This window comes from Epinephelus moara, chromosome 4 (assembly GCF_006386435.1).
Source record: "Epinephelus moara isolate mb chromosome 4, YSFRI_EMoa_1.0, whole genome shotgun sequence".
NCBI lineage: Eukaryota > Metazoa > Chordata > Actinopteri > Perciformes > Serranidae > Epinephelus > Epinephelus moara.
The window spans coordinates 18,897,373-18,913,566 of NC_065509.1; the positions used below are offsets into that span (position 1 = coordinate 18,897,373).

The 16,194-nt window shown below is 42.3% G+C and overlaps 1 protein-coding gene across 2 annotated transcripts in view; it reads right to left on the reverse strand.

The window, feature by feature from the left end:
* nexmifb (neurite extension and migration factor b) overlaps window positions 1-16,194 on the reverse strand; it is a 66,685-nt gene that overhangs the window by 8,643 nt on the left and 41,848 nt on the right. For both annotated transcript variants that reach the window (XR_007569828.1, XM_050042852.1), the window contains exon 2: window positions 5,429-5,559. Coding sequence is in view for 1 of the 2 variants with exons in the window: in XM_050042852.1 (XP_049898809.1) it covers window positions 5,429-5,510 (82 nt within the window). In the remaining variant the exon portion in view is untranslated. The remainder of the gene's footprint in view (window positions 1-5,428; window positions 5,560-16,194) is intronic.

Below are 16,194 nucleotides of genomic sequence, written 5' to 3' on the forward strand. Positions count from 1 at the left end.
ACATTGCTTAGCTTCTGTGTCAGACTCCAGCTTGCTTCTCCAAACTGGGGCCGTGCCAACTGACCACTGTACCCCCTACAACCCCCTTTCAAAAAATCTTAACTATCCCTTTTAAAGATGTGATAGATATGCAGTTTAATAGAACAAAATAAGCAATTTTATCACACGCTTGCAGGAAGCACTGCAAAGTTCTCAGAAACAAAAACTCTCTCTGAGTGTCCTTAAAGTAGGTGTTCGTGATCAGTGGAATGACTTCTACAATTATGCGGCTTTCATTTCATGAAATAGTTAGTAAATTGTTTTAATTTTGTGTTAAATTAAGTTTATATTAATAGACAGAGGGGTTGGAAAAGTCACTCCAAAGTGGTGCTAATTAAGGTTTCTTGAAAATATTTTTAGTTCAGCAATCATCTTCTTTATGGAAATAATACACAACAATGGTGCGGTGTATTATTTGTCTGCCTTTACCAACCTGAGAGCAATATATGAGATCAAATGAATGCAGTCATCTTGCATTACCTCCCCCTGCTTTTAGCATTTTATCCGTATAGATCTCACTTAGCTCTAAGGTAATGAGATACCACAACATTACACAGATTGGCAGCAACAATAGCAAGTAATGACTAAATTAAAAGTAGGTTTTGGTGATTTTCTACAGGTCGATTGTGACAATGTCTTAATCAGTCGAAGACATCCATCTGATGAGTAACAATCAAAACCCACAGAAGCGGGCTTGTAGCAGCAGGCAGATAGCTTTGTTTGCTCTGCATAATTAGATGACAGCAGCGGAGGCAGGTACGTACACATGGGACACGACAGGCCCATATGTTGGAGACTGTATAACCAATATCATCTACACCTGCCTCCCTCTACAATCCCAAGCTGCTGCCTCACAGATATTCTTAAAAACCATGCCGGGGAAAAAAAAAAAAAAAAATTGAAAAACATACCACAGCAATTAATGTGCTCACAGAGGTTAACTAGCAACGTCCCCCATTTTAGAATGGATGCGCCTAATCATTATTGAGGTAGTGATAAATGCTTGAGGGGAAGACTGCTTAACAAACAGTATTCAACATGGCTGTATTGGCGGTGAGTAAATCTTTGAATATGGATATGATTTGAGAGTGATTTAACGAGGTAATGAAATTTCTGAGAGCAGGTCTCTCCGGGTCTGCGGCCTGCAGACACATCGGAGCAACCAGAACGCCTACTAAAAGCATACAACTGTGCTACCGTCGTCCTTAATGAAGAAAACCTCCGGAGAAATATGTCTTCTCTCCTCCTCTCAGAGTCAAAAAACTGTTATAGCAGCAACTTGTGAGAGGCTGCAGAAGCATCACAGCGAGGCGTTTGCCATCAGTTCCCTTCAATCTGTGAGCAAAAATGACCTCAGAGCAAAAGCATGTTACTGACACATGTTCTCCGTGGAGGACAGATATCCTTTTATACTTTTAACAACTATTTTCTTTTCACTGGTACACGTTGAGCCACAGTGCATTGTATGGCACATAGGAGGATATTTTTTTCTAGGCATGGACACAATTCATTTGGATTCGTGTGGAATTATAAGTAAACAGCACCAGTGCTTGAAATCTACCAAGTAATTTTCCAGCACACGTAGATAAGACAAATATAAAGAAATTATTACTTATCTCTTTCATTAGCCCCACAAAGAAGCAAAGCCACAGAAAGAGGGAAATTACAAAAAAGGGGAGAAATTAACTTCCTTTATCCCCCCGCGCTCGCATGAAACCTAAGCTGCCACCTAATATTGCCAAAAGATTGTTCAAAATTACTGTGAAACATTAAACTCATATTGAAAAATGTGTTTCCTCAGGGTTTATAATGGATTAACAATCTATCCTATCCAATGTGTGTGTGCATGTGATTTTCTGGTGTGTATGTGTGAGAGAGAGTGCATGTGTGGATGCATGTGTGTGTGTATATGCATGTGTGTGTGTGTGTGTGTGTGTGTGTGTGTGAGAGGGAAGAGTGATAGAGTGTGAGTATTGGCTTGGGGGTATAGTGTTATCGAGAGGCCATCTGTCTCCAGCTGGACCATTAGCTCTTCAGCTGTTCAGAATGTGCCACAGATCAGTCAGTCAGACAGGTATACAAACACACACACACACACACACACACACACACACACACACACAGGGTCTTACAGCGATGAGTGTAGATGACAAATCAAGTTTGACATTAGAGGTCAAAGGGGGATCGGCAGCCTCATATTCACTGATCGGGTACAGCAAAATGTTACTACTGCGTCTGAGCTGGCAAATGTAAACAAGATAAACATCGAAAATACTCACTGCTGCCAGAATTCAATATCTACCTTATAGAGAGAGCAGCTCATATACTAACAAAAAACAGGCTTTATACACTCTGAGATCATTCTAACAGCATTTATAATTGTGTTATCAGCAGAAGTGCTCCTTGAATAGAAACTGAGGCTGGATGTGACACAGCTCACGCAAGCTGGCATGGACATTCACCGCTGAGCATATGGACGGACCGCGGCTGCTGGCAGGAGGTGGTGATCCTCTGATCCCCAGCCCTGCCAAGCCCAGCCGTGCTAGACAGGCCCGACCACCGCCAAACTAGACCAGACCAGACCGGACCAGTTAGCGCTCCGAGCTCTCAGAGTCTCGCCTATCTTTCAAGCCATGACATCCGGGGCCTCATGCACCTGAGGTAAGCCCAGGCTGCTCTGTGCCAGGCGGCTCTGCGGGGAGACGAGCCCATGCCGATGGACATGGTCATGGACATGAGGAGAGAGACAAGTTGGCGTCTGTGGCCTCATCTATTAGTGTGTCAGATGCCACACATGCACATGCATCCATGGTTTTTCTGTCTTCACTTACAGTCCACCCTCGGTCACTATATAAACGGAAAAAAAACTGAAAATACGAATATATGACCACCATCCGTACCTGATACTAACATGGATCTAGAGACCTCTCTCACCCTGTGCCAGCACTAATGAAAGGTCTGGCTGAACCATCATAATTTTGCACTGAGGGGAAAAAATGCTCTGAGTCTTTAAACCAATCAAAATCATCTTGGACTGCATTCAGTGCCCTGGCAAAATAGTGCTGGAAGGGAACTTGTTTTGGTAGAGAGGCCAGTGTTGGCATGAGAATGGCTAAATCTCTGCAAAAGAAAACGCCACATAAAACATTTTAAGACGTTTTTGCGTGTAGGTTGCTAGCTTGGAAGTTGTTGTTTCACGCACAGCGCTATAACAAAGTGTGGAGATAGGTGTGGCTATGCGAGACTAGTTTTACGTAGCGATGAGGATTTTAAAAACAGCACCACCAAGGAAGTGTGTTATGTCTTAGATAGGTGGTCAGGGACAGGCTAACCAGAGTCTACACCCTGTAAGCAAGACTAATGGCTCCTTTATGCTCAAAGTTAGATACCTAATCAGACACTGGTGCAGCCTTCTGTCCATACTCTGCGTTCATTTCGTCTGCATTTGCGCACGTTTTCCGAAAGCTTAAGGATACGGATAAAATGGAGCAGCACCATTGGAGATCGTGGGGGCAGTGTAGCATACTCCAAGCAAGATACGGCTATAGGAGATGACAAAGACATTTTTAAAATGGCGTAATGGATTAAAAATCTGTAATATAGTGCAAAGAATTCTCCGTCCACATGTCAGAATGTATTTAATGGCCCCACAGACCACCGCCGTCTACAAAGCTGCCTCCATTAAAAGCTACATTATTACGTCCTCCTGCATCATTGTCATGTTTGTTGTTGTTATAAACTTTTGACGCTGCTCTCTAGTAGATGCATCTATGCCAACGTATAGAACGTATGAAAGTATGTAGGCAATGACAGTCACAACAACTGAAATGAACAAATCTATTTCTGTACATAAAGGGAGCATAAATGAGACTTCACGTGAATCCTACCAAACACCCATCCCATGTGGCCGAAGGAATCAAATAGCTCAACTATCACAATATGAAGTACAATGCATATGAAAACAGCTGACATGGTCTCTTTTTCCTTTTAATGGCTTTTTGAAATCATTCTTTACTCCCATCCCCCCTTCCTCCACCCTTTTTTTGCTCGCTATCTCCTTCCCTTCCAACTTGTCCGCTCCTTATCCCTGTTATATGGAGACTTTTACATTCGTAAATTGCCGAGCTAGCCGTTCTGCAGCTCAGCCACCCGGGGCGTTCACTCATCCAGCTGGTAGACCAGCCGCAGAAACCGCTTGCTACCTATTGCTCCATCTTCACTATATGACATTTTGTGAATGGTGGGGGGAAATCAATCCAGCCAGTACAGGATGTTCATAATAAGTGGTGAGTAACTGCAGCGTGATTCATGGCCATCCTCCTCAGAGAGCTGCCCTATTCCTGCTCAATGGAGCCGCTTTCACCCTTTCCTCCACAGCTCTTTTTCCTCCTCTCATTCTCCATCCTCTCCTCTCTCTTCCTCTTTCCCTCCCGGTGCCTCTGAAGGAACAGACTAGTGTTGGGGATAATCTGTGTGATTCTCACAGTGGGAACCGGTCGGTCCCCACTGAGCCTGACCAGAGCTGAAACACTAAGATAAACCTCATCTAAGGATCAGTGGTGCTTGGTAGAGGTAAACTTCAGGGGGCAGTAGGTAGTGGCTGACTGAGTCTTGGAAAATGAACATTGCATCAGTGAGGCTTAAAAGGAAGGGACTACACTGCAGATGTACCTGGAATAACTTGATTTTCATATCATAGAAACATTAGTATAATGCATGGTTTATGTTACTGAGAATTCACAGAGAGGCAGTAGGTATGTGACCTAAAATAAAAACTAAATACATCAGAATAAACACACACACACACACACACACACACACACTCAAACACCCTCTTTTGCCTATGCTAATGACTGTGAATGAGTGTGAAAGAATTAATAGTTTGCACCCTTCTTCACATTTGCACCTTTTTATGAGAAAAGGTAGATGTCACATTTCTGAGTTGTGGAAGCATCAGGAGAGAGGATTAACAATAGCTTAAAAAGCTTCATTTAATGTTTCTCTTCCACTTCTCATTTAAAAACGACAGGATGTGTTTCACCTTCCCCCTATCTTGTCAAAGAGCTTAAAGCCGAGGGTGAAAAGCTAATTCAAGAAAGCTAGTTCAATAGTATGCGACAATACTAATTGTCTTTTCAAAGTTTTTAAGCTGTTGCGAGAGAAACTGTTGTCATTAAGCTTTTTATTCTCACAAATGCTTGATTATACTTGGAAAAAATAGAAATTCCTCTCTCAGGTCAACAACCAAGTACGTGTAAATGTTCAAAGCTAATTTTCAAAGAATCAAAAGGCAAAATTAACATTTTTATGCACATTTCTAATTGAAAAAGAAGTTGAATGTCATGTTAATGAGCTATAAATCGAAGGAAAAAAAGTAAATAGTTTTCACCTGTGTTCTCCACTACATTTGCATTCTCTGGTTCTGAAGTCTTCACGATCAATGTGAGACTGCTGTCTGTTAACACATCCATCAATACGGCTCAGCGCTTCACCTCCTACGCATCATTTTGACTGTCCCACCTGTTGAAAGAGAGAGCCAGAGAGAAACAAGAGAAGAAGGAGAGGAATAGAAAGAGATGTGAGTACGAAAGGGATCGTTAAAGGGTGACTGCCATGCGTCTAATGCAGAATAACATTAACAGCCGTACATTAGATTTCATTACAACAAAGACATGCAAACATGAAGTTGGGGTAATTGAAGAAAAAGCTTCAAACATGATAGAGACATCAAAGAGGCCCTCGGGGCACCAAACAATCAGTCATTTCTTCTCTGTATCGCAGATTCGTGTCTAAGATTAATCTAAACTTTACCAACCAAGAAAGTACACGAGGAGTCACAGCTCAGATCACTATGGCAACTGTATGCCATACTACCCTATTTTAAGCTTCATTTAACATTTATAGCAGAGTCGTTAACCTATGCGAACCTTACATAGGCGGCTCTGAGCATATTTGTTTATTGTAATTAGCTGACTCCCCTCCCTTCTGCGTGCCTCGGCATCAAGAAAACCAACCCGGCTCAGAGAGGACAGATTAAAGAGATTTGACTGGGGCGGTGACGGCAAACTGACGACCCTTTTTTTACTGTAGCAAGTGATGGTGAAAGTGGGGGTGGGGGATGAGTGAGTTTATGTGTTGCAGGATGCAGTGAGCTGTAATACAAAACAATACGTTGAGGTAGACAGAGAAGAGAGGTTGAAGTTTTCCGGCCTCCCGAAATTGGGTGGGGTGGCGCAGAGAAGAAAGGGCATATTAACCTCGTGTGATTCCTGAAAGAATAATGATGATACAAGAGACTCTGGGCCAGTAAATGATGAACATTTGATGTTGTGGCCTCCTGCCTGTTTATATTGTTTTCTTTTTTCAGCTCCTGCAGTCCTTCTCTGGAGGAGTGTTGCTGCTGGATGACAAATGAGCCAGGGGAGGGGATCTAATAACATGATCTCCTTGTGGTGTGAAAACGGTGGCTGGGAGATTAAGACAGACGGCAGACAATAAGACAAAGGTAGTGTGCGGCTGACTACAAACAACTGCCATCTCTTTCATCCTATTGCTTCTAAATGTCATTAGCTGTTCACTGACCTGAGCGGGGAGAGCTACCTGAAGGGAACCCCTGCTTCAGCTTACAGTTGCATCCACACCGGCTCAGTGGGTAATTACCTCATGAGCCATCACATCTGCTCATGTGTGCAGCAGGTACAAGGACCCTGTAGGTAGACCCAGCCGGAGCCTGTTCTTCTCTTCATGGAGAGGCGCGATTACTCCTAAAGCCGGGGCTTAAGTGCACATGGCATTTACAGAGCTAAGAGATGTTTTTGAGGTCATCTTGTATCAACTCAGCACAATGAGAAATTGAAATTCTACATCTGGCAATAGATACACCCCCTTCGACAAAGCATGAATTGGAATTGGATATCCCCTCCTGAACTGGCTGACCCAGATGAGCTAAGCCCGGACTTATCAATGCAGCAATCCTCAGACTCAGAGAAAGGGAAGTCGCAGCAGCACCCTATTAGAAATAGGCTGCAGCCACCGAGCAGTGTGTCTCCAGAGTGACAGTGACACAACACACAGCTGGGATGCTGCTCAGGCTACAGAGGTCCTGCCAGAGCTCAGTGCCTAGAGCTGCTTGCGAATGTGTAGCGGGGTCTCTGCATGTGTGTGCGTGTGTTTATGCCCAATTGCATGTGTGTTAGACAAAGCCCCAAGGCTGAGGATCCACAGCATCAGCATCCACTGGCAGAGGCTGCACATACAATCAAAGAGAGAGGGGAGAGGGGGAGAGAAAGCCGGGCATTTCACAACACTCCCAACACCCCTCCTGCCAGCCAGCTCCAATGCCTCAAATGTGTTTATTTTCCACATTATTCATGATTCTCCTGTATGCTCCCTCCCTTTACCATCTCCACCACTCTGTCAAGACCTGACGAGAGGCCATTTCAATAATGAAGATGGACTAACTGCAATAGAGAGTGCACATAAATTGGAGCTACAGCCAACAAGCATGTCCAATTTGCCGAGCGGTTAAGCCTGATGTCTGGGTGCAGCTTTAAGAGAGCGCCGCGGCTGCCGTCAACAGGTTTGTGCCGACCTGATTCATCCATCCACATCATTAATACTTCACAGAGGGCACCATCATTTAACTCTGCAGCAGGAAACCGCTCTTTAAACACCACACATCAGGGCACGTAATCGCTGTGCACTCATTTCTGGAGCATTCAGCAGGTGTAGGAAAATGGCTAGTACTTCTGACCCTGCCATTGTTCTTGCGTGTACACCGGGGTTCTTTGCACGGTGAGAAACTGAAATAGAGACAAAGAGCAGAGAGTGGGAAAAGCCAAACAGAATGATTAGGATTTGATTTATCCTTTCAAGCCCTCCTCCACCTCCTCCACACACCATGTGTTAATGTGCAAGCTGGATAACAAGATAAGAACATGTTTACTTGCTCTATATGGAACTTATCAGCACCACAATCTAATTCCTGCAAGCCTCTTCCCGGATCCCCGTTTCACTGCATTTCTCCTCGATTCGATTGCATTTCTCTCCAGCGAAGCAGCAGCGAGAGGCATGGCTTCAGTGGGATCGTGTATAATTGCCAAAAATACGAAGCACAGTCCCACAGCAGTGGTATATGTAGGTACAAAGGGCCCATTGTGTCAACAGAGGAAAAGAGTCAGGGGCCAAGGAATAGATCCCCAACAGAGGAGCTCTCAAAGAGGGCATAGCGCCACAGGGAACACTGATCCAAACAGACAGCGCTGAAATGGCGACTCCTCTTTTCAGCACAGGTATACAGTTTCAGTGCAGGTTCACCGGCTGGCTGCGGACAGGCTGAGTAACCTGCCTCACACGCAACTCAAGGTAATACTCTTGAGCTTCTGAGCTCGCAGCAATACGTGGTAAGAGTGCAGAGGAACACAAATCCAATACAGACACAGGTGCACAGAAATACATAGACCAAATCAAAGAATTAGCAGGTATGAACTTGCCTTTCAACTTGAAGGCCGGACCTTCTAAATTTGGGAAGGAATTCACTCAGTACTACGCAATGAATGGTTGTGAAGATCTGACTGCCAGAGACTCTTTCATGCCCAGTACATGTTTCACATGCCTAGGTCTGACCTCTTTATTTAACCTGTCCTGCTATTGTGAAGAGTGCAGACACACCCAAACACAAGATGCACCTCAAAAATCAAAGGGAAGAGCTCTGATTGAGGGTGAACATGCAACCTCCGCACGTACATTGTTACAGTGCTTTCCACCAAGGCCCTGTCCTCAACAGATGTCGGATTGAAAACAAATATCCTCCTCTAAATTTTGACCTCTCGTCTGTGTGCAAACTCAGTTTTAAGTTGCTAAAATAGATTTAAAAAGAAAAAAAAAACATCCTCTGAGGTGAATATTTTCCAAGACGGCCATTGTATCCATGTGAATGTGTAAAACGGAGCGTTTGGGAAACAAGGACATCATCTCCTCAATTCGCATGTGCCCATTGTTGCTTGTAACAAGCATGAGCCTAAAACAACAACAACAATGGCGGACTACTGGTTTGTTTACGTTTTGTCAGCATGTGACTATTTCACACTTAAACTTAGTACACTGCTGCATCATTTCATGGATGAACGGAAGCACTGCTGTGCCCAGTGTTTTTGCTCTACCTCAGCGTCTGCAGTTTAAGGTATGCCAGAGACAACGGTTTTGGGTCAGGACCGCTTAAACCAGCAGATTGCAGGTCATTTTGAGACTGGGAATGTTGTCGATGACAAATGGAAGAGGGGAAACATTTGCATGTCCAGAGTATCACTCGTATCTTTGCTCCTTCATCCTTACATCAAACAGGAATCTATGGTGATGTGATATCCAGCAGGTGTTTTGAAAAAGAAAACGTTAGCTAACTAATTGTTGACATTCTCTTGTCAACTGATAGTTGGACTGTAGAGCTCTCCTCCTCATCCTCATCATATGTCTCTATCTGTCTATTGTATGTCTCTGGATGCATTCCTTTCTTCTGTGTAGCAGGAGAAGCAGCAACTCTCCGGTTCTCTACCTCCATGTCTTTCTGTTTCTCCCTTCACAAACACGAGCATTGTTCTGTCGAAGGTCAACAGGCCTCCTCACAACCGATAAGTCAGAGCTCTCTTCCTCTGAGAGCACTGACACACCGGGCGGACCTCAAAGACACAGCGTTGTCAATGGCCGACAGATCAAACGCTTTGCGCCACCTCAGGTCTGTTAAATGTTTCACTTGAACATATTTCACAGGCCACAGTCGACTGACCGTCAACATGCTCGTGTGTTCTGTGCCTGCAATAACAAGTGAGTTGTCAGTGTTGAAATCAATATCACAATATTAATAAGAAGTTTTTTTTCAGTATCGATATACAGTATATCCAATATGGCACACGGAATTACATGATGTAATCAGACACATGTAAAACAAGATCTAAAACCTATATTAACTTTTTTTTTTTTTTGCAGGATAACAAGCTGTAAGCACAAGACTTACATATTACCTCCTGTAAAACTGATGTGGTAAACGTGCTAGGAAACAGTTGCTTATTTACACATCCAGCAGACATGAGGAAACAATGACTCCTTTGGCATCCTGTTTTTGTCCAACATTTACTCCTTTTATCTCTATTTTGTTCTCCACCAACTCTTGACAGAGATATTTGGCTCCTTAGCTGCTGTTCCACTGTGTTTACCAGCAAGTCGCTAACTTCGTCTGCCTGTTAAGAATAAAAAACAATGACTGTCCATGTAACTAGTAATTACTGAATTAATTAATGGATAACCAACACTTTTCAACTTAAAAAGTCTTCATCAGGGGCGCGTTCAATCTCAAAACGTTGTGCACCATTTTGCTATGGTTTCCAGGCTCAATGACATGTTTCCTTTTAATGTTGTGAAATGATGCGCAACAGGCTTTGAGGTATGCTTTTTCTTATTTGGTGGGTGTGTCACAGGTGTTACACAATCATTAGTGACATTTATAAAATAAATGTCAAGTAGTTTTTTACTTACTGTACGTTCTTTTTTTGTTTATATTTCACACTTCAATTTCCCAGGCCGATAAAGTCCCTTTGAATTTAATTTAATTATACCCCACCTCACTAAAAGGAAGTGTACTTAAATAATACAACAGAGTGTTCATGCAACACCGTTTTTGCCGGAATTCAATGCAGCCCAGAATATATAAATGCAATAGGACAGGGCTGCGTTCACAAAACGCAATTCAATAAAAGTTGTACTGGGAAACATTATTTACATTGCCAAACCAAACAAAAAATGTATGTACAATAAGTACAGATCTATTTAACATTTATTTATATCCATGACGTTGCTGATTGGGTAACACCCCTGACACACCCACTAAACAAGAAAAAACGTACCTCAAAGTCTATGGACCGTTTCATTGCTATTCTGTTGCTAGGGCAACAACTTTGGTCCCTGTTTACTTCCTGTCAGCTTCTGCATTAACATACATTCAAACAGGAAATACAAAGGGACCCATTTAGAATGTTTATGTTGTCCGGTTTGAAACGGTCTATTGCACACTGATTTAAACCCTTTGAAACACGTCTTTTTGTCAAAACCATACCAAAACGGTGTATTAATATTCCAATCCTGGGATAGCGAAGGAATAGCCCACCTTACTCTGCCTCTGATTGGCTTACCCCGACATTCTTACCCTAACCAATCCCACTCCTCTTGCCTAACCTAAAAAAAAACAACCAATGAAGGCAATGAGTACTAGCCAGTCATAGAGAGTGTAGGGCGGGTCGTTCCCTCGCTATCCTAGGATTTGCAAATGGCACACACACTTTCAGATTGAATGTGCCCCCCGGTGTTCAGGTTAAAACTCATCAAGAGGTCAGGTGACATTAATCACATGGTATGTTACTACTGCCCACCTAAAGAAACCACTTTGAAGACATGACAATTAAAATGACAGAAGAAACAGAAACATGCAGTGTAGCAAACTCACTCTATAATGTAAGAAAAGAAACTAAATAACTAATTAATGAAATGAGGTCAAACTGACAATAACAGTGAAAATAACAGTAAAAATAAAAGGTACTGGACATATACAGTAACAAGTTCACACATGGCAGAGAAGGAATATGCAACAATGTATTAATTAATGTAAATTAAGGAGAATCTGACAAAAAATACGATAGAGTTGTTGACATATACTTGAAGAGCACCGCATTTTTTTTTACTTTAACATCACCAACATAAAGTTTCATGACCCAGTGCAGCACTCCTGTTTTTTCTCCTCTATCTGCCTGTTGTTTGGTACTGAGCAGGCAGTGAACAGTGGGTTTATCAGAGCTTTTCTTGCTGTAAGAGCGATCCAAAACAGTAAAGCTGGAGGTCATGAAACCAAAACATTGAATTAAAGGGATACTTTGCAGATTTTCAACCAGGTCTGTGTCACCACGGTGTGGAGAGTGTGTGGTTTATACACATAAACGGTGCGCACACGATGTTAAGAGAGGTAAAATAGGATTTCAAGAAGTCAGTTATCACTAATGGTGAAGTAACAATCATATAGAATTACATTATTTGTATCCCTATTTTTAATCAAAATAATTTTAATGGCTTTTAAAAAATGGTCTCACATGCCCAACAACACAGTAGCACCTGATCTGGTTGCACGTGTGTCAGGGCCATAACAGATCTGCAGTATGTACTAAAGGTGTTTCCTGAATCATGCTTATGTTTTTGTTTTAACCACCTCTCTACACACGGCTCAGATTGGCCGACTCTGTCATGAAGATTGCTTGTCAGGTAACATTTGTGCTGCGACGAGAGACAGTCCTCAATAACTTTGTCTCTGACACACGAAGAGAGGGAGAGAGAACATATTTTTTATCTGTTTATCTTAATTCAATGGTGCCTTCTACATGTGCTTCTGCCACTGTGTGTCTTCCCTGGCAGCTGTTCGGTGCTGTATTTGATCAAACATCCTCACCTAAAATCCCTGACATGGCCACGGTGATGGCAGAGATATGGTATCCGCTTTAGATAATCATCGTCAATCACAGGCTGCTGAAGAGCCCGGGATGCATCTGATAGGTAGAGATTCACTGTGAATCAGGATTATAGAGCTGGATCTTTATCAGCACAGCACAACCTGCAGCAGCCAGAGCTGGACAATTGTAACCACTGTTACCTCTAAAGCCTCAGTCGGCTTCAAAAAAACAAAAGGTGCAGGCCTCTGATTGTATGTCAGAATCCAGCTTTTTCTCGGGAGACTGTACAGTCAATTAGTATTTTCTTCTTAATGAGATCATGGTTCTGCTGAGATACAGTATGTGACTGACACTTCTGGCAGGATTAAATCCTAGCTCAGTGTGCGGCTTTAGAGATGAGTGGATTTTAACTCTTTCATCTGCATTCATTTATCTTTAAGCTTACATTCGCCGAAAGTTTCTCAATTTAATGGAAACATCTCACCACCGTTTTAAGGGAGTCAAGTCAGTGTTTTTGGCTACTGTCATTAACTGACAATAATATTTGCACTATGAATCATGCACAATGCAAATACTGCTCCTAAACACAGCATGTGTTGTAATTAAGTCAAGTCATAATAGAAAAAAATGTCAGTTTCCTATAATTCTATTGAGTCATTTGCGTCAAAGGCATCTTTCAAATTTCCATACTTAAAGGCACAGTTCACCCCAAAACTAAAAATACATATTTTTCCTCTTACCTGTAGCGCTACTTATCAACCCCATATTGTTTCGGTGTGAGTGGCCAAGTGTTGGAGGTATTGGCTGTAGAGATGTCTGCCTTCTCATGGTGCTCAAAGCGCCAAAAAAAACCCTGTTTGAAATGGAAGTGTGCATCTACTGCTAGCTCACCTAGCACCACTGAGCTTGCTAACATTTCAGTACAGCTGCGGAGGACACTGTTAATGTTTACATCTCGCACTGTCATAAGCACAAGCCTCTTGTCCTTAGGTAGATGCACGCTACCTTCTCCACAGTGATAGAGTTTGTGGGTGTAGTTCGGTAGAAAGAAAAAGTTCCTAAATGAAACTGCTCACAACAAGGTCTGTGGATTATCTTGAGTAACCGGGTCATGATTTCTGTAAAGAGACACTGCTGTTGAGTTTTTCAGATGTATTTTTTGATGCGTTGAGCACCACAAACTGAGTGCCAGCTAGTTTCATTATATTCAAGAGAAGGCAGACATCTCGATGGCCAATATCTCCAACACTCTGCAGCTCACACCAAAACAATCTTTACTGATAAACAGCACTACAGGTAAGAGAAAAAAATATGCATTTTTTATTTCGGGTTGAATGGTCTCTTTACATCACGTGATAAAAACCAACCATCTCCACGACAACCGAGCAACTCCATTCACTGAGGAAGGCCACAGCATGGGGGAACAAGAAAGTTGGACCTTGTGTTAAGATTTCAAGTTGCTTTTTACAGGGTCAACAATCAACCTTCAGCCTTAAGGACTCTCTAGGTCATGTGGCACTTAAAGCTCCAAGTACCAGCGTTCACTGTGTGTGAGGCTCGTTTACACCATGACCAAACTGAGCACCAGCTGTGGTTTCTTTGAGGTTCTCACCAAGACGTCAACTGGAATGGCCTTTCTGTGGTTGATACTGTATGTATGTATATACTAGAGTTGTCACAGTACCAGAAGTTTAAACTTTGACTTCTAGTACTAATACTAATAAAACAAATATATATAGGCTATTTTGCGTTTTTTTATCCTGCACACAGTGCTGGTACAGAAAAGTCTCTAAACACATGCCACCAGTCAAATGGTGCGTTTTTTGCTGGAGGGAATACCTTGACAGCTACAGGACCAGATGATTTTCCTTTCCCTGTTGTTTCTGTGCAGCCTTTGGTTGAAAATCTAATTGTAGAGCTGTTTTTTTTCATAGCCTGGTACTTCTGATACTATCGAATGTATAACTAATGAAGATTACATCATGTTAAAGACTTGATACTTGTGACAACCTTAGTATGTACAGTTGGGGGTTTTAAGGTCATATTTTATGCACGATTTTAATAATTTATTCCTGGGTCTTGGTGGGTATAAGTAGGACACAGAAGGCAGGAAGGCAACATAAGATATATGGAAGATAAAATAGCTGTGAGCAGCAGAGTGACTGCCACTGGAGGCCAGATAGACATTAACTTGTTAGCTTGTCTAGTCAAAGGAGTGGACACAAAATCATGAACACCTTCATTGCAATACTCACAGAAAATTACCTTTGCAATACATACAAAGTTTAATTTCTTTGAGAGGGTCTGTGGATTGGATTGCATAACAAAGTAACACCCTGTACAGAACAGCAACATTAACACTTTATTGTTGAACTGTATTGTATTGCATTACATTGCAAGCTGTTCATTACTTTATCTTCACAACTACTGCATTAGATCGCATTATAATTTCCAAGTGTTCGTGTTATTGTGTCAACCGTTGTAATTTAATAGAGGAAAGCCATTACAGGTTCATCCTCCGATTCAGGTCTGTGTATGTCGGCTATTAAATATTTAACGGTTAAAAACTTAATTTCCTTTACATTCTCTTTTTGAAATTGAGACACTGTGTGCTTCAAACATGCAGACATTCATTTAAAATGTTATTCTAAGGCAATACATTTATATATTCAGTCAATGCACAGTGAAATGCTGCTCCTGAAGATGAATATGTTCTAGCTCAGCGATTGCATGGCGATATTTGTTATTAAGTATTTATTACCATGGAAATATAAACGCCACAAATAGATGGCGCATACGTGTGCTGTAAAAGTTGTTGCTTTACATACACGCAGACATTTCATGAATAATAACCTACTTAATTTAGTGTCTGTGCACATTGTGGTTGCTGTACATGATATATAACTTACATTGTTTTGTTTATTAGCTGATAACTATGTGTTTCTCTGTTTATCTTTTGCACAAACTGAGCTCTTCAACAGCGAGGAGAAGACGACAGAGCGAGATGAGGAGGGAAGAGAAATAAGCAGAGGGAAGGTCGAGAGTGAGGAGCGAGACGACCGATTACAATACATCACTGCATGCCACCAGAGACTGCTGCTGCATGTGTTTACAATGCTGCTTCATTCATACATGTACAGACCATCAGTCAAAACAAACCAAAAAAAAAAAAGTAATGGAGTCCAAATGGGGATGGGCGCCATGCCGGTGAATGGCAGAGAAAAGAATGGCAATAAGGCAGGCAGTAGGCGAGGTGTTAAAAGTTGATTAGGTTGTTAAAGGTCACATAGTCAGGCCTCATCAGCTGTCCCAATGGAGCACAGGAAGCAGCTCAGGGCCTCAGCACGGCTGCTAATGAGACAGAAGCAATGGCATCCTCACTAACATATGGATATATTCTGCTCCCATGTACAGCACTCTTCTGATGGTACATGAGCGTGCACGCCTGCACCCAGCTAATGTGATGACGATAACAAAAAGCATCTTGACTAGCCTGAGGTTGCTGTAAGAAGCCCTGCATAAGAAGAACACACAGTGTAGAGGAAGGCCGGGTGAGGCGTGGAAAGCTAAATTATTTGATCACAGATATTGGGAATGCAGTGTAGGTTTTAACATGCGTACTGTATGTATTACACAGTGCACACACACACACACACACACACACACACACACA